The following is a 27,252-nucleotide window of genomic DNA, read 5'->3' as shown; positions in this document are numbered from 1 at the left end:
CCAGAGTCACATGGAGCTGCAGTGGGAATTGAACTCAGTTCCCCCAGGATCAAAGTCCACTGCACTAACCACTAGGCTTATGCAGTCACCACCAATATTCAGCAGCAGTACCTGAATAGCTACTCTTTTAACTTAAATAGCCTTTTTGGTGTCTTCAGTTAACCGAATAACTATCACTGTTGAATATCAGTGGTGCCCGGATAACTCTTGGCTCCTCACCAACTCCGCCTCCAGAATACCCCGCCACGAACTCAAGAGTGCTGGAGCGGTCAGAGCAGATAATCAGTGGCACTCCTTCAGGCGGTCCTATTTATATGGAAAACAGCTATTTATGCACTAGCCCATGGCTGGTTAAGTCTGATTATTGACTTAACTGAGCATGCGCTAACCGGCTTTCAAAAAAGCTGAAACCCACACAAGGTCCGGCATTGAATTTCTGGTTTTAGCTCTGGTGGATTTTTTTTTTTTATATATATAGTTCTTCTCATTGTGAGGTTGGGGGCTGCTTTGTACTGCTGTTGGTATGCATATTTGAATTACGACTGAGGTGTAAGATGTTTTGTTGTGCTATTGTGTGTTTCAGTGGATGTGTATGACCAAAGAATATTGTGTGGAATTTTGTTTTACTGCTACATTTTTGTTTCTTTGTTTTTTTTCTTGTTTTTTTTTGTTTTGGGGGGGGGTTATATTATACTCTATATTGTTGATGTTTATCAAAAGGCAAATTATAAACTTTGTAATTAAACAATGGCAGAGAGGGGCTGCTGTCTACATTAATCCTGTGCTTTCTCTCTTCAGGTGGGTTGTTATTAGAGAAAGGATGGAAGGTGTTGGGGCGCATTCCTCTGTGGATGATGCTGGCTGAGGTCTCTTTATCTCTGTATTAATCCTGTACTCTCTCTCCGCAGATTGTCTGTTCAAAGTCTGTCCTATGAGCCGTTACTCAGCACAGAAACAGTATTGGAAAGCTAAGCAAAGCAAACAGGACAAGGACCAAATCTCTGATGTACTCCTTCTGCAGAAACTCCAGGTGAGGAAAGGGGAAAGAGATAAAGAATGGAGAGGGAAGAAGAAAAGGAAAACAAGGAAAGCAGACGAAAAGAGGAAGGAGGGAAAGAAGCAGTAATACTAGGAAAAAGGCTTCCAGAGCTGGAACCATAGTACAATCTTTAATAGAGTAGACCCGACACTGGCCGTGTTTCGGCGCTCAACTGCCTCAGGGGTCAAATACAAATGTTCTATCCAGGTCTTTAAGCAGAATGTACCAAGTACTCACAACCACTGTGCCGAGATTGAGTTGAGAGTTTTTTAGATACATTAAAAGCAGGAAACCGGCCAAAGAGTCGGTTGGGCCGCTGGACGAAAATGGTGTTAAAGGGGCGATCAAGGAGGACAAAGCCGTAGCGGAGAAATTAAATGAATTCTTTGCTTCGGTCTTCACCGAGGAGGATTTGGGGGGGACACCGGTGCCGGAAAGAATATTTGAAGCGGGGGAGTCGGAGAAACTAAACAAATTCTCTGTAACCTTGGAGGATGTAATGGGTCAGTTCAGCAAGCTGAAGAGTAGTAAATCACCGGGACCTGATGGTATTCATCCCAGAGTATTAATAGAACTAAAAAATGAACTTGCGGAGCTACTGTTAGAAATATGCAATCTGTCCCTAAAATCGAGTGTAGTACCGGAAGACTGGAGGGTAGCCAATGTTACTCCGATTTTTAAGAAGGGTTCCAGAGGAGATCCGGGAAATTATAGACCGGTGAGTCTGACGTCGGTGCCGGGCAAGATGGTGGAGGCTATTATTAAGAATAAAATTGCAGAGCATATACAAAAACATGGACTGATGAGACAAAGTCAGCACGGATTTAGTGAAGGGAAGTCTTGCCTCACCAATCTAATGCATTTTTTTGAGGGGGTAAGCAAACATGTGGACAATGGGGAGCCGGTTGATATTGTATATCTGGATTTTCAGAAGGCGTTTGACAAAGTGCCGCACGAAAGACTCCTGAAGAAATTGCTGAGTCATGGAATCGGAGGTAGGGTATTATTATGGATTAAGAACTGGTTGAAAGATAGGAAGCAGAGAGTAGGATTGCGTGGCCAGTATTCTCAGTGGAGGAGGGTAGTTAGTGGGTCCCGCAGGGGTCTGTGCTGGGTCCGTTGCTTTTTAATGTATTTATAAATGACCTAGAGATGGGAATAACTAGTGAGGTAATTAAATTCGCCGATGACACAAAATTATTCAGGGTCGTCAAGTCGCAGGAGGAATGTGAACGATTACAGGAGGACCTTGCGAGACTGGGAGAATGGGCGTGCAAGTGGCAGATGAAGTTCAATGTTGACAAGTGCAAAGTGATGCATGTGGGTAAGAGGAACCCGAATTATAGCTACGTCTTGCAAGGTTCCGCGTTAGGAGTTACGGATCAAGAAAGGGATCTGGGTGTCGTCGTCGATGATACGCTGAAACCTTCTGCTCAGTGTGCTGCTGCGGCTAGGAAAGCGAATAGAATGTTGGGTGTTATTAGGAAGGGTATGGAGTCCAGGTGTGCGGATGTTATAATGCCGTTGTATCGCTCCATGGTGCGACCGCACCTGGAGTATTGTGTTCAGTACTGGTCTCCGTATCTCAAAAAAGATATAGTAGAATTGGAAAAGGTACAGCGAAGGGCGACGAAAATGATAGTGGGGATGGGACGACTTTCCTATGAAGAGAGGCTGAGAAGGCTAGGGCTTTTCAGCTTGGAGAAGAGACGGCTGAGGGGAGATATGATAGAAGTGTATAAAATAATGAGTGGAATGGATCGGGTGGATGTGAAGCGACTGTTCATGCTATCCAAAAATACTAGGACTAGAGGGCATGAGTTGAAGCTACAGTGTGGTAAATTTAAAACGAATCGGAGAAAATTTTTCTTCACCCAACGTGTAATTAGACTCTGGAATTCGTTGCCGGAGAACGTGGTACGGGCGGTTAGCTTGACGGAGTATAAAAAGGGGTTAGATAGATTCCTAAAGGACAAGTCCATAGACCGCTATTAAATGGACTTGGAAAAATTCCGCATTTTTAGGTATAACTTGTCTGGAATGTTTTTACGTTTGGGGAGCGTGCCAGGTGCCCTTGACCTGGATTGGCCACTGTCGGTGACAGGATGCTGGGCTAGATGGACCTTTGGTCTTTCCCAGTATGGCACTACTTATGTACTTATGTACTTATGTACTTATGTACTTATGTACTTATGCTTGGTACCAGGGGCGTAGCTAGGTGGGGCCAAGGAGGCTTGGGCCCCCGCAAATTTAGCCCTGGCCCCCCTGCTTTCACCTCCCCCCCACATTCGACCTCCCCCTTCCGCCGCTGCCAACCCTCCCCCGCCGTCAGGTACCTTTGCTGACGGGGATCCCCAACCCCTGCCAGTCGAAATCCTCTTCAGCGCCAGTCTCTGGCACGTTGCTGATCTGGATTCTGTTTCTGTGAGTCCTGACGTCCTGCACGTAGGAATGTGCAGGACGTCAGGACTCACAGAAACAGAATCCAGATCAGCGAATGCGCCAGACTCGGAGACTGGCGCTGAAGGGGACTGGCTGGCGGGGGGTTGGGGACCCCCGCCAGCAAAGGTACCTGGTGGTGGCGGGGGAGAGTTGAAACTTGGCAGGGGGGAGGGGGGTCGAAAGGGACGAGGGAGGGGGGGCGGCGGTGCCCGGGGGTGGTGGTGGGAGGGGTCAGCGGTGCCGGGGAGGGGTCTAAAATCTGCTTAAAGACCTGGATAGAACATTTGTATTTGACCCCTGAGGCGGGCGCAGTTGAGCGCCGAAATACGGCCCGTGTAGGGTTTACTCTATTAAAGATAGTACCTTTGTTCCAGCTCTGGAGGCCGTTTTGTGCTTTTTTGTGCTGCCTCCTGTTACAGCCATTATTGTTATTAGTAGGAGAATCTGAGATAATGCATTAAATTTTAGTTGGTCCTCACTATTCGTCAGCAGATGGCCAAAATCCTGTGCTGGATCTGAGAGGGGGATGTTGGGATGCTGCTGCCCATGTACTGAGACTGTGTGTCTGTATACATTTTACACTGCTCCTGCAAATGCTGTACTGGTCTTATGACGTGTTTGGGGTGGTCAGGTGTAAGGATTTGAGCCGGACAGTCCTATTTTCTAACCCCCGGGCTAGACGGAGAAATAGTTGAGTACTAGTTTTCTCTCTGCTGCAGATTTTGTACTGTTTGCTTCAAATGCCTTCCCCCCCACATGCAATTAAAATAAAAAGCTAAAAATCAGACCAATGCAGAGATAATTCAGGATGGAATGGTAAGGTTTTTTTTTTTCTTTGCAGAGGCTGCTTTTGTTAGTCTCTAGTCCTTCCCAGCACCTATTAAAAAAAAAAAGTTGTGGTGGGAACGTTTTTTTTTTTTTAAATTCTTTATTAAGTTTTCAAAATTTACAAGATGATACTTATAAATCGGAAATACAGCGAAGTAATTAGAGAAATAGCATTATTCATCAATATCCAAATAAAGAATTTTGTGGTCATAAAATCTGGATCTTTCCAGATGTGGTTAGATCCACACAAGATCGTAGAAAAGCATTTCTTGCCTACAGAGAGGAGGTTAAAGCATTGGGAGCTTCTTTTGTACTGGCTTATCCATGCAAATGCTGTATTAAATACCTGGGAAATAAGTACATCTTTTTTGAACCAGATCAGCTTAAAACGTTCATAGATAGTAAGAAACTGTCCAGATAATGATTGATGAGTATTAAGAAATAGTATAAAAAGCTGGGGGTATCGAGCCAGGCCATTTACGTTAATGTATTACCTTTATGTTTCTCCTTTAACTAGATGTTTCCTCTCCCTATATTGATTGTGGTCTAAGAAAGCGATTTATCTTTTCTTTTTATGTTTATTTTACCTATTTTTAGAGAAAGCAATATTAGTTGTGGAGATTGACATTTTTTCCCTTTGTGGTGGGAACGTTTTAAAGTAAACTAATTACTGAGAGGTGCCACCCCCACGCCTTCCTAGTTATAAAAACAAAAATTCTGCCCTGGCCCCTTCTCCGAACCAGTCACTCCCCCCCCCCCCCCCCCCCGATGTCTGATAAAATGACCAAGAACCTCCAGGCCAACTCCTGTCCCCCCCTCACCCTGCTGACCCACCCCACACTCCACTTGACATTTTCAGTAAGCCCAAGAGAACCTGGCTTACTATCCTTCCAGAGTCAAGTGCTGCTCGGACATCTGTACTAATAGTTACATTATCTCTATAAGGAAAGACTAAAGCGGCTAGGGCTCTTCAGCTTGGAGAAAAGATGACCGAGGGAAGACATGATAGAGGTCTATAAAATAATGAGTGGAGTGGAACGGGTAGATGTGAATCGGTTGTTTACTCTTTCTAAAAATACTAGGACTAGGGGGCACGCAATGAAGCTACAAAGTAGTACATTTAAAACAAATCGGAGAAAATATTTCTTCACTCAATGTGTAAAATTACTCTGGAATTCGTTGTCAGAGAATGTGGTAAAAGCAGTTAGCTTAGCGTGGTTTAAAAAAGGTTTGGATGGCTTCCTAAAAGAAAGTCCGTAGACCATTATTAAAATGAACTGGGGGGAAATGCGCTGCTTATTTCTAGAATAAGCAGCATAAAATGTATTGTACTGTTTCGGGATCTTACCAGGTACTTGTGACATGGGTTGGCCACTGTTGGAAACAGGATGCTGGGCTTGATGGACCTTCGGTCTGTCCCAGTATGGCAATATTTATATACTTATATAGAACAGCACTGGGCACTGGAGGATGCTGAGATCCTAACTTCTCTTGGCTAATCTTTGGGGTTTACTATTTATTGCAGATTTTATTGGGGAGAAGTTGGGGGTTTTCAGCAAAATGGAAGAGGGTGGCAGCAGGTGTCCCAGAGGCACTGACCGTATTTCAAATATCAGAAGAGAGGAATGGGGCAAAGTTTTTCTTACAACTAGGAAGAGGTAGAGATTAAAAAGACTGAGTCCTTACAAAACACAGCTGTTCGTTTAAAATGGATCATGTGACTCCTCTACTAACAAGCCACCATTGGATCCCTGTAGAATATCTTCAAATCTCTGCTTAAAACTCACCTCTTCAATGCTGCTTTCGGCACCTAACCTTTCGAGAAATATAGTATGCCCTATCAGATTGACTCTACACTTGTCTTTTAGATTGTACACTTGTCTCTAGATTGTACACCTGTCTTTTAGATTGTAAGCTCCTTGAGCAGGGACTGTCCTTCCATGTTAAATTGTACAGCGCTGCGTAACCCTAGTAGCGCTTTAGAAATGTTAAGTAGTAGTAGTAGTAATATCGGGTCCAACTTAAGATCTTACTCCTCACCTTTATTTAAAGCCTTTAAAATAAGGGGTTCCAGCAAATCTCTCTACCTTGACTATACCTTATACTCCAACTCAAGTTCTTAGATCTTTTAATGACCATCGTATGATACTTACTAGTCCTTGGGTAGCCCAACATGAACCTAGGAGGCATTCTACCTTTTGTTTCAGTGCCTCTGCCCTCTGAAATTCGCTTCCATTAACAATACACAGAGAGCTCTCTCTAGTGCATTTTAAAACAGCTATTAAGACCTGACTTTTTTCAACAGGCCTATAGAGCCTGAGCAGGAGTGGGTTGGGCAGCGCAGCACTCTCTGTTCTTAATTTAGTCTTGTACGGTTGTTTTCTTTATGCATGTTTATCTTTCTTATTAATATAAGGTAGGAGTGGAGGAGTAGCCTAGTGGTTAGTGCAGCAGACTTTGATCCTGCAGAACCAGGTTCAATTCCTACTGAAGCTCCCTGTGACTCTGGGCAAGTCTCTTAACCCTCCATTGCCCCAGATACAAATAAGTGCCTGTATATTTTCTTCTTACATGTACTTTGTAATGCTTTTCTTTACTATGTAAGCTGCATTGAACCAGCTGTATGTGGGAAAGCGCGGGGTACAAATGTAATAAATAAAAAATAAATATACTATATAAACCACTTTGAATGTAGTTGCAAAACCACAGAAAGGCAGTATATTAAATCCCATTTCCTTTTCCCTTTCTGTTATTAATTTTAATCTGTAAACTGCTTAGTTCTGCTTGCCAGCCAAAGCGGTATTGTAAGTCCCAGCAAATAAATAAATAAATAAAGATGAGGTGGGGGGGGGGGGGGGGGGGGGCAGGCAGCTCTCATTAGTTAACTTTAAGGCAAGGTGGAGTGCGGAAGACTGTCAGCTCCTCCACCCCGCGTGAAAACGTTTTAATGTTTGTGACAGTGAGGATGCGGAGATCTGTGGGGAGGAAGAAGGGAAATGTGGGGACGGCTTCCTAAAGGAAAAGTCCATAGACCATTATTAAATGGACTCTGGGAAAATCCACTATTTCTGGGGTAAGCAGTATAAAATAGTTTGTACTTTTTTGGGATCTTGCCGGATATTTGTGACCTGGATTGGCCACTGTTGGAAACAGGATGCTGGGCTTGATGGACCTTCGGTCTTTCCCAGTATGGCAATACGTATGTACTTATGAGAAGAGATGAGTGAGGTTTGGGGAATTAGGTGGGAGTAAGCAGGGACTAGGAGGTTGTGGGAATAGGGAGAGGTAGAGCAGTATTCTGATCAGGCCTGCATGCGCAATTTACATATGCAAATACAATGCAAATATTTTCAGCAATAAATTCCGGATTGTATATAGTGAGATTTAAGTTGCGTGCGCAAGTCTAGTTGTATTCTGCATTTGTGCGCTCAACTTAATTACCTAACAAACCAATCAGCGCTGATAATTGCCAATTAACAAGCAGTTACTGACACTAATTGGCATTGATTAGAATTTACGCACACAACTGTCTAAGCGTACTCTGTAAAGTAATGGGCATAAATTGTAAGGCACATAGTTGAAAAAGGGGTGTGGCCATGGGCATGGAAAGGAGCGGGTCATGGGTTTTTCTAAAAACTATGCTCATTGTTATAGAATACACCAGGTCCTTGTCTAATGTAGGCTTTGGCATTGACATCAAGTTTTACTTGGTGTAACTGCCCACCACTAAATTTAGTTGCACGGACAGGCATGAGAACGTATTCTATAAATTGCGCCTAAATTTAGGCATACTTTACAGAATACACCTAAGCTTATTTTTTTTTCGGCACTGATTTTTTTTAGGCGTGATATATAGAATCTAGCCCTAAATGTCACCCCCTTTGGAGTGTCATCCTCCTCCTAGGCTACTCCAAGTTGACTGCCCTCTGTGTGTGTGTGAATACTGCTCTGCCCATCCTATGCTTTTACAACAGTCTTCTTCTTTTAGAAATAAAGGTGCCAGTACTCTAGATGCACAAGTATCCTGAGGTGGGAGAAAAAAAGGTCAGAATAGCTGTCCAGTTCCTTGCACCTCCCTAGTAGCTCTACCTAGGGGCATAGCCAGACTTTGGCGGGAGGGGGGTCCAGAGCCCGAGGTGAGGGGGCACATTTTAGCCCTCCCCCCGCCGCTTCCGCCACCACCACCAACAACTTTGACCCCCCCCCCCCCGCCGCAGACCCTCTCGACCCCCCCCTCCCGCCGCCAACCCTCCCCCACCACCGTCCGCTACCTTTGCTGGTGGGGGACCCCAACCCCCGCCAGCCAAGGTCCTCTTCTTCCGGCGCAAGGCTTCGTTCTGTTTCTGTGAGTCTGACGTCCTGCAGGACGTCAGACTCACAGAAACAGAACGAAGCCTTGCGCCAGAAGAAGAGGACCTCGGCTGGCGGGGTTGGAGTCCCCCGCCATCAAATGTAGGCGACGGCAGAGGGTTGGTGGCGGGAGGGGGGTCGAGAGGGTCATCGGCAGGAGGGTCCAGGGCCAAATCTACAGGGGCCCAGGCCCCCGTGGCCCCACATAGCTACACCACTGGCTCTACCCCCTGGAAATAGCTGCAGAGCTCAGTCATAAGAAGACCCTATCCCTCTTTGAGTAGGAAGGAAGCAATCTTATCTCTGCCATCTTCGTGACATGAGAAAGCACCGGGAAGGAGAGAGGCAATAGCAGTACTGTAATTAAAATGTCACTGTACTGAAAACTTAAGTTAATAGTATGAGCAGGTAGCAGGTTCTGGAGCTGTTCTGCATTGTCACAGCATACAGTGCTGGAGTTCTAACTCTATTAGTCAGTGCCCTTCACAGAGCAGTCTTCTGCTTTCTTCTCTAGCCTCTCCCCTCCTAGGCAGCGGCAGGAGCAGACAGAATAGAACAGGGAACAATTATTCTGCTCTCTAATCCAGCCGAGGAGTGTCCTGAGCCAGAATCATGTCCTGTGCAGCAAGTCTCCTAGCAGTACCCCATCACAGCCACTACAGAGGAGACTGTGGATAGGGAGTGACTGGGTGGCCACATCGCTTGCATAGCCCTTGGGCTGGCCCCAATCCTGTGCCTCACTTTCTATCATTTCTGTTGCGGAGAGAAATAAAAGGTGCCGCTGTCTCCTCTCTGCAGAAGAAAAGCTCCGCCTCTCTTATGGTGGGACAGAGCGCGCGTGTGTGTGTTTGATGGAAGCTTGCACTATGGCTGCCCGTGCTGTACCAGTTCTGTGACAAAATTGTAGTCTTCAACTTCCAGAGCTGCAGGCCATTAGCTTGACTGAGCACTTAATTCACCATAAATACTAGTGAAAAAAAAATCAATTTGAGCTTTGTTTGCACTCAGAAGGTAACTGTATGTTCTGTCCTTCTGGTTGTGAGCCAGTGATTGAACAGGCTCTGCTATTCTTCCTTCCTGCGGGGGGTGTAGTTTCCAGTTCAAAGGGTGTTGAGGGTGGGGGAGAAGTACTCTGTAATTATTTGTATATATAATATATATTATACTAATTTCAGATAAGCATGAGATGGGGATTGTCTTGGTAATTATAAATACCTTTATCAAACTTTGTGCAGAATGTCCGAGCCTTTCCCTGCCTTTGGATTCTGTGTCTGGGCCTCAGGATGTGTTGCTGATTTACTCCTGGGTCACTCCTAAGGACATGAAGTCCAGGATCCTGCTGTGATCACCCCACCGGGTGCTGAATCCTTCATAAGAAAAGGCTTTTACAGTCCCACATGTATTATCACGGTTCATGGAGCCTTTTCCCAAATTGTAGTGGATTAGGAGTCCTATGAGTCACGGAAAAAGCTGGAATGCATGCAGATTGGGAGATCAGTTTAGGAATGATCCAAAGCTGAGTTTAAATTTATGTTGAACTTTTGCAGGAGTAAAATTCAATCAACAGTATAAGGTGATACCTTTTGATTGGACTAATTTAATACATTTTTTGGCCGTAATTTTAAGAGCTAGCATTCTTTTCTTAGCTCAGAGGAAAACCTGATGTTTCCTGAGTGTGTGCATCATGCATGAACCACAGATGACATGATATTGCTGGGAATAGTCAATGACCACTTACCCTTCCGGAAGCTGCTAAAAACTTACCTCTTGGTGGGCAGACTGGATGGACCGTGCAGGTCTTTTTCTGCCGTCATTTACTATGTTACTATGTTCAAACAAGCCTATACAAATGACTTGGCTTAAATTAGGAGTCCATCCAGCTTATTTTCGAAAGGAGAAGGGCGCCCATCTCCCGAGGGCGCCCAAATTGGTATAATTGAAAGCCGATTTTGGGCGCTTTCAACTGCACTCCGTTGCGGAGACGAACAAAGTTCACGGGGGCGTGTCGGCACAGTAGCGAAGGCGGGACAGGGGCGGGCATGGGAGTGGTTAACAGATGGCCAGCTTCAGGCCATAATGGAAAAAAGGGCGGCCGTAGCAAGAATTTAGGTCGCTTTTTTTGGACCCTTTATTTTTAGGTCCAAGTCCCAAAACGTTGCCCGAACTGCCCAGATGACCACCGGAGGGAATCAGGGATGACCTCCTCTGACTCCCTCAGTGGTCACTAACCCCTTCCCACTGAAAAAAAAGTACTTTAAAAACTTTTTTTTTCCAGCCTTTAAGCCAGCCTCAAATGTCATACCCAGCTCCATGACATCAGTATGCAGGTCCCTGGAGCAGTTTTTAGTGGTTGCAGTGCACTTCAGGCAGGTGGACCCAGGCCCACCCCCCCCTCTACCTGTTACACTTGTGGTGGTAAATGGGAGCCCTCCAAATCCCCTCAAAACCCACTGTACCCATATGTGGGTGCCCCCCTTCACCCATAAGGGCTATGGTAATGGTGTTGAGTTGTGGGGAGTGGGTTTTGTGGGGGGATTTGGGGGCTCAGCACCCAAGGTAAGGGAGCTATGCACCTGGGAGGTATTTTAATGTTTTTTTTTTAATTTTTAAAAGTGCCCACTAGGGTGCCCGGTTGGTGTCCTGGCATGTGAGGGGGACCAGTGCACTACGAATCCTGGCCCCTCCCACGACCAAATGCCTTGGAGTTGTTCGTTTTTGAGATGGCTGCCTTCAGTTTCCATTGTCACTGAAAACTGATGCCGACCATCTCAAACCCGACCATGTCTGACATTTGGCCGGGCCCAACCAAACAAAAGATGGCCGCCCATATTTTTCGATAATACGGTCGGGACCGCCCCTTCTCGGATCCGTCCACGGAGATGGCCGCCCTTAGAGATGGGCGGCCCCTTTCGATTATGCCCCTCCATTTGCGCTAACTGGATCAGTCTATAAGACAGAACCTGAAATATACTTCCCTACTTAATCCTTTCTGAATTCATCCCTCTTCCAACCCTCATTGTACATTCTTCATTAATTAACAACACACTATCCCAATATACACCCTCTTCCCACTCCCTACCTCTACCACCCTCCTTCTTTACCCATTTTATTTACCCATATCTAATTGCCCACCTCTTTACTCACTATATTACAGCTGTTATCCATTCTATGTTATCTTGTAAACCTGTTATATTATGTAAGCCACATTGAACCTGCTAATAAGTGGGAAAGCGCGGGGTATAAGTGTTACAAATAAATAAATAAATATAGGAGAGGACTCGGAGGGTGAGGATTAAAGTGCTACAAGAGTGATAGAGTGAAAGGCAGGCAGAACAATGAGGTCTGGAAGGTGTTTGAAACATACAACAAGTCTTTTCTGCAGGTGTCATCCAAGATCATGTTCACCATATAAATGATAATTCTGTGCGTGGAAGGAAAGATGCAAAGGATCCTGGGTCCCCCTATTCAAAAGCACTAGTCCATTTAATAGTAGCCACTCTAGAAATACTATTGTTAGATTAGATTTATTAGTTTCTTCTCGCCTGCTCTTATCCAGAGCGGGTCACAATAAAACATCCATAAAAACATTCTGCAAAAAAACACAAAAAGAATCAGTTAAAGCACAAATACAGTGATCAAGTAGGACCAGGGGCGTAGCCAGGCACCCAATTTTGGGTGGGCCTGGGCCCAAGATGGGTGGGCAGAAGAACCCCGCCCCATCCCACAGGTGATTTGGTCTCTCCTGCTTGCCATATGGTCTCTTAAACATCCCCCCCTGCATACCTTTTAAATAGCAGATTTTCACCAGTAGCGAGCTGCAGCTAATACACACTGTTTTTGTTGGCCCCACAGCCTTCCCTCTGATGCAACTTCCTGTTTCCGCATTGGCAGGAATACATCAAAGGGAAGGCTGTGGGGCCGGTGTGAGCAGTATGTATCAGTCGCTGTTCACTGCAGGTGAAGATCTGCTGTTTACGAGGTATGCGGGAGGGAGAGTTGGTGGTAGTTTTCAACTGGTGGGGCTTGGGGATCCCTGTCAGCCATATCATAGGTGTTTTGCTACTGGGTGGGCCTGAGCCCAAAGTTGGATGGGCCTGGGCCCACCCAGGCCCACCATTGCCTATTCCACTAAGTACGACAAAAACAAAACCCCAACCTTAAACAAAAGAAAGTCTCTGAACTGTTTCTGGAATGCAAGACCACTGGTTTCACACTTAATTCGTAATGGCAAATTGTTCCACTCAATTGGACCTTGAATAGAAAAAGTTCCCAAGCGAATACGTTATGCAAGGATCAAATCCTAAAGAAATTACAACCAGCACAAAATACAGCTGCTAGACTCATCTTCAGAAAAAACTGATTCGAAAGCACTAAACCATTACTCCAAAAACTACTTTGGCTACCAAAGCACACGTATCCTTCAAGATCTGCTCTATGGCCAACACAATAATCTTTGGCTTCTCACCAGGTTGCATGACCATCCTAACAGATCTACCAATCTGTAACACAACTAAGTCCATGAGATCCTACCTTACCATCCACTTCCCTAGATGCCAAAGGCATTAAATACAAATCAATGCTTCCAGATTCTCATACATGTGCACCAAACTTTGGAACACACTTCCGAAAGACCTAAACCGGAACCTACCTTTACAGTATTCTGTAAGCCACATTGAGCCTGCAACTAAGTGGGAAAATGTGGGATATAAATGTGTTAAATAAAATAAATAAATGTGTCGTATCTGTGAATTTTCAGCAGCACCTTATGGATAGTTTCTGCTGAAAATTGGTACAGACCACCCTGGCACAGTCTGGGTAGTACCACAGGGGAGCTTGGGCATTCCGGCTAAGTCTGTAGGTAGCCGGCCATATTCAGCTGTTAGCTGTACGACTCTATGGCTAAATTTAGGCAAGAAAGAGGCTGTATTAAATTTATCCATACAAATAGCTGCTGAATATCACAGACTATCCCTATAGTATACTTCTTTAGTGGCCCAGTTTGTTAGTTGGGGCTGGAAGTTATCCCCAGAGGCAAGTACATAATCAGTGTGTAATTTCTATGGCCAAATTCACGCTTCTCTTCTCTTAACTTTATCTCGTGGCATACAGAGAGCTTATACCTCTCTAGTGAGCTTATACCTTTGTGGAGTGGAGGAGTAGCCAAGTGGGAAGAGCACCAGATTGACATGATTATTGTAGTTCTCCCTCCTACCCAGGGGTGTAGCCACGGGCGGGCTTGGATGGGCCCAGCCCCAGCCACTTTCCCTCCAGGCCCGCCCACCCAAAACAGACCTGCCAAGTCTCCCACGAAACACGAGGCGCCAGCTGCCATTTCCGGCCACTGCTGCTTCTCCTGTTGAGCAGCAGCGGCCGCTACAAAAACAAAAAGAGATAATTTAAACAACCAAAAATGTTTTTAAAAAGCAAGCGCGGCACCGCAGGCAACCATCAGGCATTGGCTGTCGGCTCTGCAGCCGCTCCTCTCGCCTGTCACGTCACTGCCCCTGGAGTAGGACCCCGGAGGAGCGCAGTGACGTGAGAGGCGAGAGGAGCGGCTGCAGAGCCGACAGCCAGTGCCTGATGGCTGCCTGCGGTGCCGCGCTTGCTTTTTAAAAACATTGGACTTGAGGGAGGCTAAAGAGATGTGGAAGTCTTTCCAAATAAGAAGCAATGAAGCTAAGAAATGGGTGTTTAAGTAATTTAGGCTTTGCTGCTTTTAGAGAGCATAATGAATACAGTACCACACTGGTAGAATAGGTGCGAGAGATTCTGCTTCTGGCTTTTTCAACACCATCTGGTAAGCCAAAGCAATTTTCAAACACGCTGTTGGCCGTTTGGTCACTCCTTCAGCGCTGGTGTCCTTTCCGCTGCAGAAATTTTATGAGGGATAGTGATGCTGTAAAACTATTTCTGCTTTTCCAAATGTCTTTTGTTGAAGGTTAAGAATTAGCAATCACCAAACGAGAGACTCGTGGGTTCAGATTTAGGATGACCTCTGTCCTGATAGTGTGAGAGAGCATTTTGAAACAATATTGCTTCTTTTTATGCATTTAAGTGCATTCGTACTTCTTAAGTACTGTTGTTCATAGACCACATCACCTATTTTGTGCCCACCCACTTTGGGTTCAGGCCCACCCAAAATTGGCAGTCTGGCTACGCCACTGCTCCTACCTGCTTTGTCATGCCCGTCAATCTGCTACGCTGTCTTTTCTTCTTTAGTCTGTAAGCCGCTTAGCTGGCACTGCTGATGGGCAGGGTAGTAAGTTGTAAATAAACTTGAAACTCGACAACCAGGGAAGCCAGGTTCAAATCCCACCGCTGCTCCTTGCGATCTTGGGTAAGTCACGTAACCTTCCATTGCCTCACTTATTATTATTATTATTACATTTGTACCCCGCGCTTTCCCACATAATGCAGGCTCAATGCGGCTGACATAGTAATTTGAAATACAAAGTTAATAGAATTTTAATAAAACAGTAGTAAAACAATGTAAAGTTGGGCTTAGTAGTGTATGATAAGTTGAGCTAGATAAAATATGACTAGGATAAAAGAGGGTAGACAGGATAGGATAGTGTAATTTGGGAGAAAGAGTAAGGAGGGATAAAATTAAGGAGAGATAGAAGGATGGGAGGTTGGTATTTAAGTCAGAACAGAATTGGGGGGTCCTTTACTAAGGTGTACTAACGATTAGCATGCGCTAAATGCTGAGAAGCCAATAGGAATAAAATGGGCTGCATGACACTTAATGCACGCCAGGGGCGTAGCCAGACACCCAAGCTTGGGTGGGCCTGGACCCAAGGTGGGTGGGCAGCACTCCGCCTTGTCCTACAAGTGATTTGGTTTCTCCCTCTCTCACCTGCATGCCATATGGTCTTTCAAACATCCCCTCTCCCCCGTATAACTTTTAAATACCAGATTTTCACCGGCAGCAAAATGTTGTTGGGAGTTTTTGGCTGGTGGGGCTTGGGGTCCCTGCCAGCCACATTATAGGTGTGCTGCTACTTGGTGGGCCTGAACCTAAAGTGGGTGGGCCTGGGCCCACCCCAGCCCACCCTTGGCTACGCCACTGATGCACGCTAAATGCATTAGAACAGCATAATTAAAAGGAGCCACATCCTTCTCTTTTTTTGTTTGTTCTGGCCGGGTGTACCTGCGACGGTGGAGTCGGTGCCTAAGAGGCACTGCAGTCATCTGGGTGTATGGTTGGTTGGTTGATCTTTCCCATCTATATATGGAGTTCTTTCACCTTTTTCTTTACTTGTTTTTACAATTCTAAACCGCTTCAATTGGTTCACAATGTGGGTGGTGACAGTAAACTAATAAATGATAAGGGAAATACTTAGTGTACATGCCCCTAAGATCAAAGCTAATAGCATGCAAATTTAGGCACGTTATTAGCTTTGATCATAGAGGTACTTCTGCAGGAGGATTGTGCCTGGGCATGTGTCCAAGGCATAATCCTCCTCCTGCAGAAATTTGACAGGTCCGGGCTGTCAAAAAAAAAAAAAAATCCCATACCTGTCAAACACCAACACGGTCTGGAGGTCTGGTGGACCTCCAGGTTGCCCTAACCCCCCCCCCCCCAAGACAGAGGCCCTGGAGGTCTAGTGGGTCCAGTGCCCTCCCGATCCCCTGCAAGAAACTTGACCCCCCCTCTTCCCCGCAGGAGCTCTGACTCCTGATCCCAGCTGATGAAACACATTTTAGCTTAATTAAAATGTAGTGCCAGTGCTGTGAAGAAGGACCCTGCTCTCCTTGGGTTTAGTGACTTGTTGGAAGGTTTGTTTTCTTAGCTCTGTATGAGAATTGTTATGTGTGTACAGCATATAGGGAGGATGAAGCATAGGGGTGGGAGGGTGGTAAGACTGGATCACTTCCAGACTTGACTTGTAGCCCTATAGACAGCAGGTGTGGGGAGCCATGGAAAGTGCCGAACTTTTATTCCAGACCCAACCTGTCACCTCTGGATTGTGCACAACCTCTGGGTGCCGTGGACAGCACTCGGCTTCCGTTCTAGGCCTGACCCCTAATGTTCTATGCGATGTCTCCTTCTCTCTCTTTGCCAGCATGCTGCCCAACTGGAACAAAAGCAAAATGACACGGAGAACAAGAAAGTGCACGGAGAAGTGGTGAAATATGGAAGCGTCATACAGGTAATACACCCAGTTCCCTTACCATCAGCCATGTATGTAAGAGGTAAGATACACACCTTCCCTTACCAGTCTGATGGTATACATAGGATAGATACATATCTATCTATCTATCTATCTATCTATCTATCTATCTATCTATCTATCTATCTATCTATCTATCTATATCCATAGATAGATATAGCTATGGATACAACTTCCCTTATCCATCTCACTAGGTATGTTCAAAGGGAATACCTTCCCTTTCCTGTCAGCACATGCGCGTGCGGAGTAAGGCACTCAGCTTCTGTTACCCATCACACAGGTGAGACATGCCCCTTCTCTCACCCGTCACAGACATCTACCTCGCATCTCCCTCAGATTCAAGTTCAAGAAACCCTATTGGCCTAATAATCTGTGCTTGTGTTACCAGAATAATATGTAAAGGGTTGATAATCCAAGTTCCTTGGGGGTTTTCTTCAGAAATTGCAGATAGTTTTGCTTTACTTTTCCCCTTGAATATTAGCCGCATAGATTTCTGTCCACTCTCTCTGTGGTTAATTGTTTTGCTTAAAACAACCTGTGGTTTTGGGTATCTACATTATACAATTCCCTGCTCTGTCCTTCTTCCTCTGCTCCAAGGAACATCTCTACACAGCTTGAGACAAGTGTATTTTTTCTGTTTTGGAAGGTGGACAGTTTTTTTAAAAGCCTCTTACTGTGGATGAAATCCTTTTTTTTTTTTTTAATGTTGCCTATGGAAATGCCTTTCATTATTGCCCTCAATGTGGTTAAAATAAAAGGAAAAACATTATAATGTACAAAAAGAATGAAAATTCCTGAACTCTGGAGCTTTTCTTCTCTAACAGGGTTTCCTCTTTCTGTCTCTTCTCAGTCATTGGGGCCCCACATTCCCAGGTGGGTCTTATGTCTCTGTCTGCCAGGTCTCCCCTCACACATTCTCTCTCTTCCCCTCCCTTGTCCACACATCAGCTCACTCTCACACTTTTCTCTTTCTGTGACAAGGTCCCATTTCCAACCTGTATCTACTCATTCTCTCACTCTATTCAGTTGAACATAAGAATAACCATACTGGGTCAGACCAGTGGTCTATCTAGCCCAGTATCCTGTTTCCAACAGTGGCTAATCCAGGTCACAAGTACCTGGCAGAAACCCAATTAGTAGCAACGTTCCAGAATCCCAAGAGTAACGTGATTACAGAACCCCAAAGTAGCAAGATTCTGGAATCCCAAAGAGTAACAACATTCCATGCTACCAATCCGAGGTCAAGCAGTGGCTTTCCCCATGTCCATCTCAATAACAGACTATGGACATTTCCTCCAGGAACTTGTCCAAACCTTTTTTTTAAACCCAGATGCGCTAACTGCTGTTACCACATCCTCCGGCAGCATGTTTCAGAGCTTAATTATTCTTTGAGTGAAAAAAAATATTTCCTCCTCTTTGTTTTAAAAGTGTTTCCATGTAATTTCATTGAGTGTTCTCTGGTCTCTGTACTTTTTGAAAGAGTGAAAAATCGATTCACATTTACCCATTCTACACCACTCAGGATTTTATAGACCTCAATCATATCCCCCCTCAGCCGTCTCTTTTCCAATCTGAAGAACCCTAAACTCTTTAGCCTTTCCTCATATGGGAGCAGTTCCATCCCCTTTATCATTTTGGTTGCTCTTCTTTGAACCTTTTCTAATTCTGCAATATCTTTTTTGAGATATGGTGAATTTCCCTTCTCTCTCTTTCACACACATGCTTGCCCTCACACTCACATTCGTAATCACACCATTCTCTTTCTGTCTGTCTCTTATGAGGTCTTCTATTTCTAACGTGGATCTACTCACTCTTCCACCCTTTCACAGGTGTATCTCCCCTCCCTTCTCTTTCACATACACATTCTCACACTCACATATTTCTTTCTGTCTGTCTGTCTCTCTGACATACAAACCACCTCACACTCACATTTCTCTCTTTCTGTCCCTCTTATGGGGTTGCCCCTTTTCCAGCTGGATCTTCTCTCTCAAGTGGATCTCCTCTCCCCCTCCCCCCCCCCCCCCCACACGCTCTCTCTCACGCTCATATTTTTCTCTTTCTCCCATGAGATCCTCCCTTTTCCAGCTGGATCTGCTCACACTCTCGCTCCATCTGAGCAGATCTTCCCTGTCTCTCTCTCTTTCATGAATTTGTCTCTTGTTTTAGCTGCTGCACATGAAGAGCAATAAGTATCTGACAGTGAACAAGCGGCTGCCTGCGCTCCTGGAGAAGAACGCCATGAGGGTGACGCTGGATGCTACGGGAAATGAGGGCTCCTGGCTCTTCATTCAGCCTTTCTGGAAGCTGAGGAGCAACGGGGACAATGTGAGTGTGAAAAAGATGTGCGGGGGAACTGAACTTTAACAGATGAACTCTCTGCTGTTGCAAGTGACATCACGCACAATTTCTGCCATTACTGCGTCCAATCTGGGTGTCATCTGAGATCTGTCACACAAGGCCACTCATATGAGGAAAGGCCTGTTTAAAGTTTATATTTATGTTAAACTTGATATACCAGCTTGTGGTAGGACCAATAAAATGGTTTAGGTTAGGACTCTTCAGCTTGGGGGCATATGATAGAGGTCTACAAAATCCAGAGAGGAGTAGAATTAATAAATGTGAATTGATTGTTTACTCTTTCAAAAAGTATAAAGATGAGAGAACACTCCACGAAGTTATGTGGTAATACCTTTGAGACAAATAGGAGAAAATACGGTAACAGCAGTGAACATATCTGGGCTTAAAAGAGTTTTGGACAAGTTTCTGGAGGAAAAGTCCATAATCTGCTATTAAAGTGGACACAGGAAAAGCCACTGCTTATCCCTGGGGTCAGTAGCATGGAATCGTACTCTTTACCGGGTACTTGTGACCTGGACTAGCCATTGTTGGAAGCAGGATACTGGGCTAGATGGACCTTCAGTCTGACCTAGTTAGGCACTTTTTATGTTGATATATTCTTTTACGCTCTTATTTATTTATTTATTTGTTGCATTTGTATCCCACGTTTTCCCACCTATTTGCAGGCTCAATGTGGCTTACGCAGTACCGTGATGGCGATCGCCAATTCTGGTATGAGAAATACAGAGTGGTATTGCGTTAAAGTTCATGAGTGACAGAGTAAATTAGGTAGTCAAGGAGAAAGAGTTAAGTTTTGTCTAGTTCTGGTATGTTTCATTGTGTTGCAGGGTTCAGGTGTTTAGGTTGGATTGTTATGGTATGCCTTTTTGAACAAATTGGTTTTTATTTATTTATTGCATTTGTATCCCACATTTTCCCACCTATTTGCAGGCTCAATGTGGCTTACAGAGTTTTGTTATGTCAATGATACCGGAAGTTTGTTAGGTCGTGCATTGTTTTCATGACGTTTGGTAGTGCATTCCATAGTTGTGTGCTTATGTAGGAGAAGCTGGATGCATATGTTGATTTATATTTTAGTCCTTTGCAGCTTGGGTAGTGGAGATTTAGGTATGTGCGTGCTGACCTTTTTGTGTTTCTGGTTGATAAGTCTTTGAGGTCTGCCATGTAGACCGGGGCCTCGCTGTGAATAATTTTATGAACCAGGGTGCAGATTTTGAACGCAATTCGTTCTTTGATTGGGAGCCAATGTAGTTTTTCTTGTGAGGGTTTGGTGCTTTCATATCTCGTTTTTCCAAATATGAGTCTGGCTGCGGTGTTTTGGGCAGTTTGGAATTTCTAAATGATTTGTTCTTTGCATCCGGCATAGATTGCATTGCAGTAGTCAAGGTGACTTAGCACCATTGATTGTACTAGGCTGCGGAATATTTCCCTCGGGAAGAAAGGTTTTACTCGTTTGAGTTTCCACATTGAGTGGAACATTTTCTTTGTTGTAATTTTCGCTTGGCTTTCTAGTGTAAGGTTTCGGTCGATTGTAATTCCGAGAATTTTCAGGCTGCCTGAAACAGGAAGGGTGTAGTCTGTGGTGTTTATATTGGTGGGTTTGTTCGTGTTGTGTTGTGATGAGAGGATGAGACAGTGTGTTTTTTCTGCATTGAGTTTTAGTTGAAATGCATCCGCCCATGAGTTTATGATTTGCAGGCTGAGTTTGATTTCATTTGTGATTTCTGTTAGATCATGTTTGAACGGGATGTATTTCGTGACATCGTCTGCGTAGATGTAAGGGTTAAGGTCTTGGTTGTCATGCCATTGTGAAGCTGTAATAGAGGCCTTTTTTATTTCTCTTTTCAATATGACTCTTATCAGGGAGTGCTACTCAGTGGCAAAATGGAAACCCAAGCACAGCTGTTATGGTCATAGGCAGTGGAATGGGGTTGGCCACAATGGCCATGAGCCCAATGATATTTTGCTTATAACAGCATCGGCAATTAGACAGCTGAAGGGGTGGGCCGGAAATTGGTTTGTTTGGCCCCTCCAACTAGAAAGATGATCTGCTGCAGTCTGGCTCCAGATTTTGTGGCGAAACAGTCACAACAAGGATGACAAAAGGAAGGGCAGCAGACGATGTCACAACTATCACCTTTATTAACCATCCAAGACTCGACACAAGTCATATTTCGGCCTGCAAAGGCCTTCCTCAGGAGTCTTATGTAGGATGTGTGCTGATGTGTATCTGAACCCAATATGTAACGAATGTTATATAAAATCTTGTTGTTTTTTTTTTTTTTTGTACAAGTTTGTATTTCAGTGAGTTCAAGTGGTCTATGCTTTTCGCTATTTCAACAGCAAGATTTTATATAACATTTGTTACATATTGGGTTCAGATACACATCAGCACACATCCTAGATAAGACTCCTGAGGAAAGCCTTTGCGGGCCGAAACACGACTCATGTCGAATCTTGGATGGTTAATAAAGGTGATAGTTGTGCCATCGTCTGCTGCCCTTTCTTTTGTCACCCTTGTTGTGACTGTTTCGTCTGTTTGACCACAAGGGTTATTGTTCTTCTGTTGCCCTGCCATGTCCAAATTTTCTGGACCAGCAGATCTGGTCCTGGTTTTACCCCTCTGCATGAAGAGACATAGTTCTGATCACATTCCTTAAGTGAAACAACATGACAAGTTCCTGCATGCAGTGGGGTAAAAGCAGGACCAAATGGGCCTCTCCTGAAAATCTGGAGCCAGTTGGTAGTCCTAATCATGGAGCCACCTAGTGGGCAGACCCTGCACTCCATTTCTAAAATTCTCTTTGTACCTGCTCTTAAAGTGACAGTACGAGCTAAATTCCTCAAAATCACATGCACTCTTTTTCTGGACTTGCTTTATATCTGTCTTGGACTTATAAGTAAATACCACTTTATTAATTTCAGAGATATTTTCCTTATTTAGGGGGAAATAAGCAAAACATGGGCTAAACATATATTTACATGTATAAGAGCTGCGTCTGATTACTGCGTACTCCCCATTCCCCAGTATTGTGCTCTGAGATGGACAAATCAGAGTGTTGATGAGCTTATGTTCCAAATTTACATTTGGAAGTTGATGAGCTTATGTCAAATTTACATTTTGGAAGTTAAGAATCGTTCATGTTTCTGAATCTAGAAGCATTCCTGAAATAATGGGGCTCTTAAAGACATGAGCTGGCGAGTTTTGTACAGAAGTGTAACCTGAGACATGAAGCCGGTAAAGTACTCATGCTTGTAGCTGTAGGAACATGTGTTACCAGCAGAAACACAGAATGTACTAGGGATTAATACTGCTGGTTAATCCCATGTTTGCTGGGGAATATTAATGCAATTATAACATGTTTCTAACACACTTTAGTAAATGGGGTTGCAAGTACGCAGTCCTATGAGTTGGATACTGAGAAATGAGAAGGATTGGTACAGTCTTTGAAAAGGAGGGAAAAAAAAGTGGAGTTTATCAGCATCTAGGGTGATTTTTCAGAGCGCATCCTGGCAAACATTAGAAAGGTCAAAAGGAGCTGACTTGAAGCTTTCAGTAAATTAGAATAATGAGCCCAAATCATACTCAGGAATAGAGAAAAAAAAACCTGCAAATGGTGTAGAAGGCCTGGAAGATTAGTTGAGCTCTAATTTTCTCTCTTTCTCTTTTTGCTCCTTGAATGGTCTAATTTTCTCCACCTTTCTCTCTCCTTTTTTGTATGTTCTCATTCTGCTCCATATTTCTTTCTCCGTTCCTTCTCTTTTTTCTCTCTGAAGTTTCTTCATTCTTGCTCATGTTTTTTTTTCTATTTTTTTTTTAAATTTTTGCTAAATTTTATATCTTTTACTTGAATGTATTGATGATGTATGTAATGATGTATGTAATTTGAACAAGTACTTAGGTGGCGAGAGTCTGATTGGTACGGACGGGGAGAGGGATCTTGGGGTGATAGTATCTGAGGATTTGAAGGCGACGAAACAGTGTGACAAGGCGGTGGCCGTAGCTAGAAGGTTGTTAGGCTGTATAGAGAGAGGTGTGACCAGCAGAAGAAAGGGGGTGTTGATGCCCCTGTATAAGTCGTTGGTGAGGCCCCACCTGGAGTATTGTGTTCAGTTTTGGAGGCCGTATCTTGCTAAGGATGTAAAAAGAATCGAAGCGCTGCAAAGAAAAGCTACGAGAATGGTATGGGATTTGCGTAACAAGACGTATGAGGAGAGACTTGCTGACCTGAACATGTATACTCCGGAGGAAAGGAGAAACAGGGGTGATATGATACAGACGTTCAAATATTTGAAAGGTATTAATCCGCAAACGAACCTTTTCTGGAGATACGAAGGCGGTAGAACGAGAGGACATGAAATGAGATTGAAGGGGGGCAGACTCAAGAAAAATGTCAGGAAGTATTTCTTCACGGAGAGAGTGGTGGATGCTTGGAATGCCCTCCCGCGGGAGGTGGTGGAGATGAAAACGGTAACGGAATTCAAACATGCATGGGATAAACATAAAGGAATCCTGTTCAGAAGGAATGGATCCTCAGGAGCTTAACCAAGATTGGATAGCAGAGCCGGTAGTGGGAGGCGGGGCTGGAGGTTGGGAGGCGGGGATAGTGCGGGGCAGACTTCTACGGTCTGTGCCAGAGCCAGTGGTGGGAGTCGGGGATAGTGCGGGGCAGACTTCTACGGTCTGTGCCAGAGCCAGTGGTGGGAGGCGGGACTGGAGGTTGGGAGGCGGGGATAGTGCGGGGCAGACTTATACGATCTGTGCCAGAGCCAGTGGTGGGAGGCAGGACTGGAGGTTGGGAGGCGGGGATAGTGCGGGGCAGACTTCTACGGTCTGTGCCAGAGCCAGTGGTGGGAGGCGGGACTGGAGGTTGGGAGGCGGGGATAGTGCGGGGCAAACTTATACGGTGTGTGCCCTGAAGAGCATAGGTACAAATCAAAGTAGGGTTTACACAAAAAGTAGCACACATGAGTTGTCTTGTTGGGCAGACTGGATGGACCGTGCAGGTCTTTTTCTGCCGTCATCTACTATGTTACTTGCTCCTATTTGCTTTGATTTAATACTGCAAGAACTTAAAGAAAGAGATTACACATGTATCTCAATGATGCCGTCTTGATGCATCCTTGTATAATCTGACATGCCATTGGATTACACGCGTGTTCCGTTGTATCCTCTCACTGCACTCCTGTTGTTTTATTAAACAGATGCTCAGCTGAGCCCTTTCCGTGGTTTTATTTTTGTTTCCTGGCACAGGTGGTTGTGGGGGATAAAGTGATCCTGAATCCAGTGAATGCCGGGCAGCCACTACACGCCAGTAACTATGAGCTGAGTGACAACCCTGGATGCAAGGAGGTAAGACGGGGACTGGACTCACCTGGTTTTAGGTCCGTAGACTGAGGTACATGGTGTCCCTGTCTCACACCTGATTCTTTTACTTAAGACCGTGGAAGGGAGGGTCTAATTATCTTGCATCCTCTGTTTCCCTTCCCTGTTTGTCTAGTGCTGCTACAACTCTGCTTCTTTTCTTCTTAGGTAAACTCTGTTAACTGTAACACCAGCTGGAAGATCAACCTTTTCATGCAGTTCCGGGATTACATGGAGGAGGTCCTGAAAGGGGTATGTGATCCACTCACCGTACCAAGGACACAGAAGAGGCTAGGACAGCTCAGGACTGTATTACACATACCTCCTGCAGCCAGGAGATTGTACCCAGAAGTGAAATATGCATGTGTGTCCTGTTTATGTGTATACATCATGTGTAAAATAGTGCATGGGTATGTATGCATGTTTCTATGTATAAAATATATGTATATATATAGGAGCATTGGGCCTGATTTTCAAAAGAAGGCTGAGTGCCTTAATTTTCCCCTCTTTTCAGCTGAACTTACAAGCTTAAGTTTTCAGCTGAAAATTCATCTTAGTTAAAAGCATAAATTTAGGCTTGCCATTCATTTGCCTAGATTTATAAGCCTAAGGGGCAGTTCTGTAAAGGAGCGTCTAGAATTAGGTGCCTGGAGGGGTCTGTTCTACAAAGGCAAAATAGGTGTCTATCTTCCTTTATGGAATACTAGCAGAGGTACCCAGCGTTGCACAGGAAATTCACCATTGTATCCAATCAGATTCTGAGGCAAATGGAATGCTGATCTCCCACCAGATCTCCTAGATGCACTTTTTGTGCTCGCTGACAATGTGCTGCTTGGTAGCTCTGTGATAGTGTCAAAGGCTGGGGGCTGTTGCAGGTGGGGGACCAATATTTTTTCAACAAAAAGCAGTTATTGACCTCCTCTTGAACGAGAGGATGGTCCCTGCTTACTTTCTTCTTTCTACATATAGACTAGTGTAACTGGGTATAAACACACTTGCCCTCGATATTCGGCACTATTTAACCGGTCAGAACAGCTGCTGACGGGTTAAATAGCACTTAACCGGTTATCCGATGATATTCATTGGTCAGCGTCTAGCAGATAGCCAGTTATATTACCCGATAAAACTGGCTACCTGCTGATTTTTAAAGCCAGTTTAGTGGCCATATTTAGCCACGCAAAAGCGTGGGATATCTTTGGCCGGTTTAACGATAACTGGCTGAGTATCAACTTAGCCAGTTATGTTTAAGCCAGCCAAAAATAAGCCAGATATTCAATGCCGGTCACCAGAAACTACCTGGCATTGAATATTTGTTTTCAGTGCCAACCGCGGGAGTTAACTGGTCGAACTCCCCCAGTGTGAATATTGGGCCCCTTAATATTTAGGCATGAGCGCTTATGCCAGCCACATAGCTCCCTAACAGTCTTATTTTCGAAAGAGAAGGGCGCCCATCTTTTAACACAAATCGGGAGATGGGCATCCTCCCAGGGTCGCCCAAATCGGCATAATCGAAAGCCGATTTTGGGTGTCCTCAACTGCTTTCCGTCGCGGGGACGACCAAAGTTCCCGGGGGCGTGTCGGAACATAGCAAAGGCGGGACTGGGGCGTTCTTAACACTTGGGCGACCTCGGCCGATAATGGAAAAAAGAAGGGTGTCCCTGACGAGCACTTGGCCGACTTTACTTGGTCCATTTTTTCTTGCGACCAAGCCTCAAAAAGGTGCCCGAACTGACCAGATGACCACCGGAGGGAATCGGGGATGACCTCCCCTTACTCCCCCAGTGGTCACTAACCCCCTCCCATCCTAAAAAAAAAGCTTTAAAAATATTTTTTGCCAGCCTTAAATGTCATACCCAGCTCCCCGACAGCAGTATGCAGGTCCCTTGAGCAGTTTTAGTGGGTGCAGTGCACTTCAGGCAGGCGGACCCAGGCCCATCCCCCCCTACCTGTTACACTTGTGGTGGTAAATGTGAGCACTTCAAAACCCACCAGAAACCCACTGTACCCATATGTAGGTGCCCCCCTTCATCCCTAAGGGCTATGGTAGTGGTGTACAGTTGTGGGGAGTGGGTTTTGGGGGGCTCAGCACCCAAGGTAAGGGAGCTATGTACCTGGGAGCAATTTCTGAAGTCCACTGCAGTGCCCTCTAGGGTGCCCGGTTGGTGTCCTGGCATGTGAGGGGGACCAGTGCACTACGAATCCTGACTCCTCCCATGACCAAAGGGCTTGCATTTGGTCGTTTCTGAGATGGGCGTCCTCGGTTTCCATTATCGCCGAAAACCGGGGACGACCATCTCTAAGGACAAAAATCTCTAAGGTCGACCTAAATGTTGAGATTTGGGTGTCCCCGACCGTATTATCGAAACGAAAGATGGACGCCCATCTTGTTTCGATAATACGGGTTTCCCCGCCCCTTTGCCGGGACGTCCTGCGAGGACGTCCTCAGGAAAACTTGGGCGCCCTGTTCGATTATGCCCCTCCACGTGTGGCAGATATCCACATAACAGTATTCTGTAAATTATACGTGTAAGTGGGAGCTCTGCCCTGCCCCTTTGAATCCCCCCACCCCTTTGTAAATATGCCCTATGTATGTTAAGTGGACATTTGCAGAATAGTGCTTAGGTGGCATGCTAATAGTCTAAATATTTATGCACATGCAGCTCGGCTCGGGGTGAGCTTGGGCAAATCACTTAACC

At 45.1% G+C, this 27,252-nt stretch overlaps 1 protein-coding gene across 3 annotated transcripts in view; it reads left to right on the top strand.

The window, feature by feature from the left end:
- The window catches only part of ITPR3 (inositol 1,4,5-trisphosphate receptor type 3), a 251,892-nt gene that overhangs the window by 98,604 nt on the left and 126,036 nt on the right, over nucleotides 1-27,252 (top strand). For all 3 annotated transcript variants that reach the window (XM_030220428.1, XM_030220427.1, XM_030220426.1), the window contains exons 3-7: nucleotides 909-1,030; nucleotides 16,726-16,812; nucleotides 19,000-19,158; nucleotides 24,446-24,544; nucleotides 24,725-24,808. In XM_030220428.1, the coding sequence (XP_030076288.1) occupies nucleotides 909-1,030; nucleotides 16,726-16,812; nucleotides 19,000-19,158; nucleotides 24,446-24,544; nucleotides 24,725-24,808 (551 nt within the window). The remainder of the gene's footprint in view (nucleotides 1-908; nucleotides 1,031-16,725; nucleotides 16,813-18,999; nucleotides 19,159-24,445; nucleotides 24,545-24,724; nucleotides 24,809-27,252) is intronic.

The sequence above is a fragment of the Microcaecilia unicolor genome, chromosome 12, assembly GCF_901765095.1.
Source record: "Microcaecilia unicolor chromosome 12, aMicUni1.1, whole genome shotgun sequence".
NCBI classification, from domain to species: Eukaryota; Metazoa; Chordata; class Amphibia; order Gymnophiona; family Siphonopidae; genus Microcaecilia; species Microcaecilia unicolor.
The sequence above is the reverse complement of the archived record's forward strand: the minus strand, read 5'-3'. Positions and strand labels throughout refer to the sequence as shown.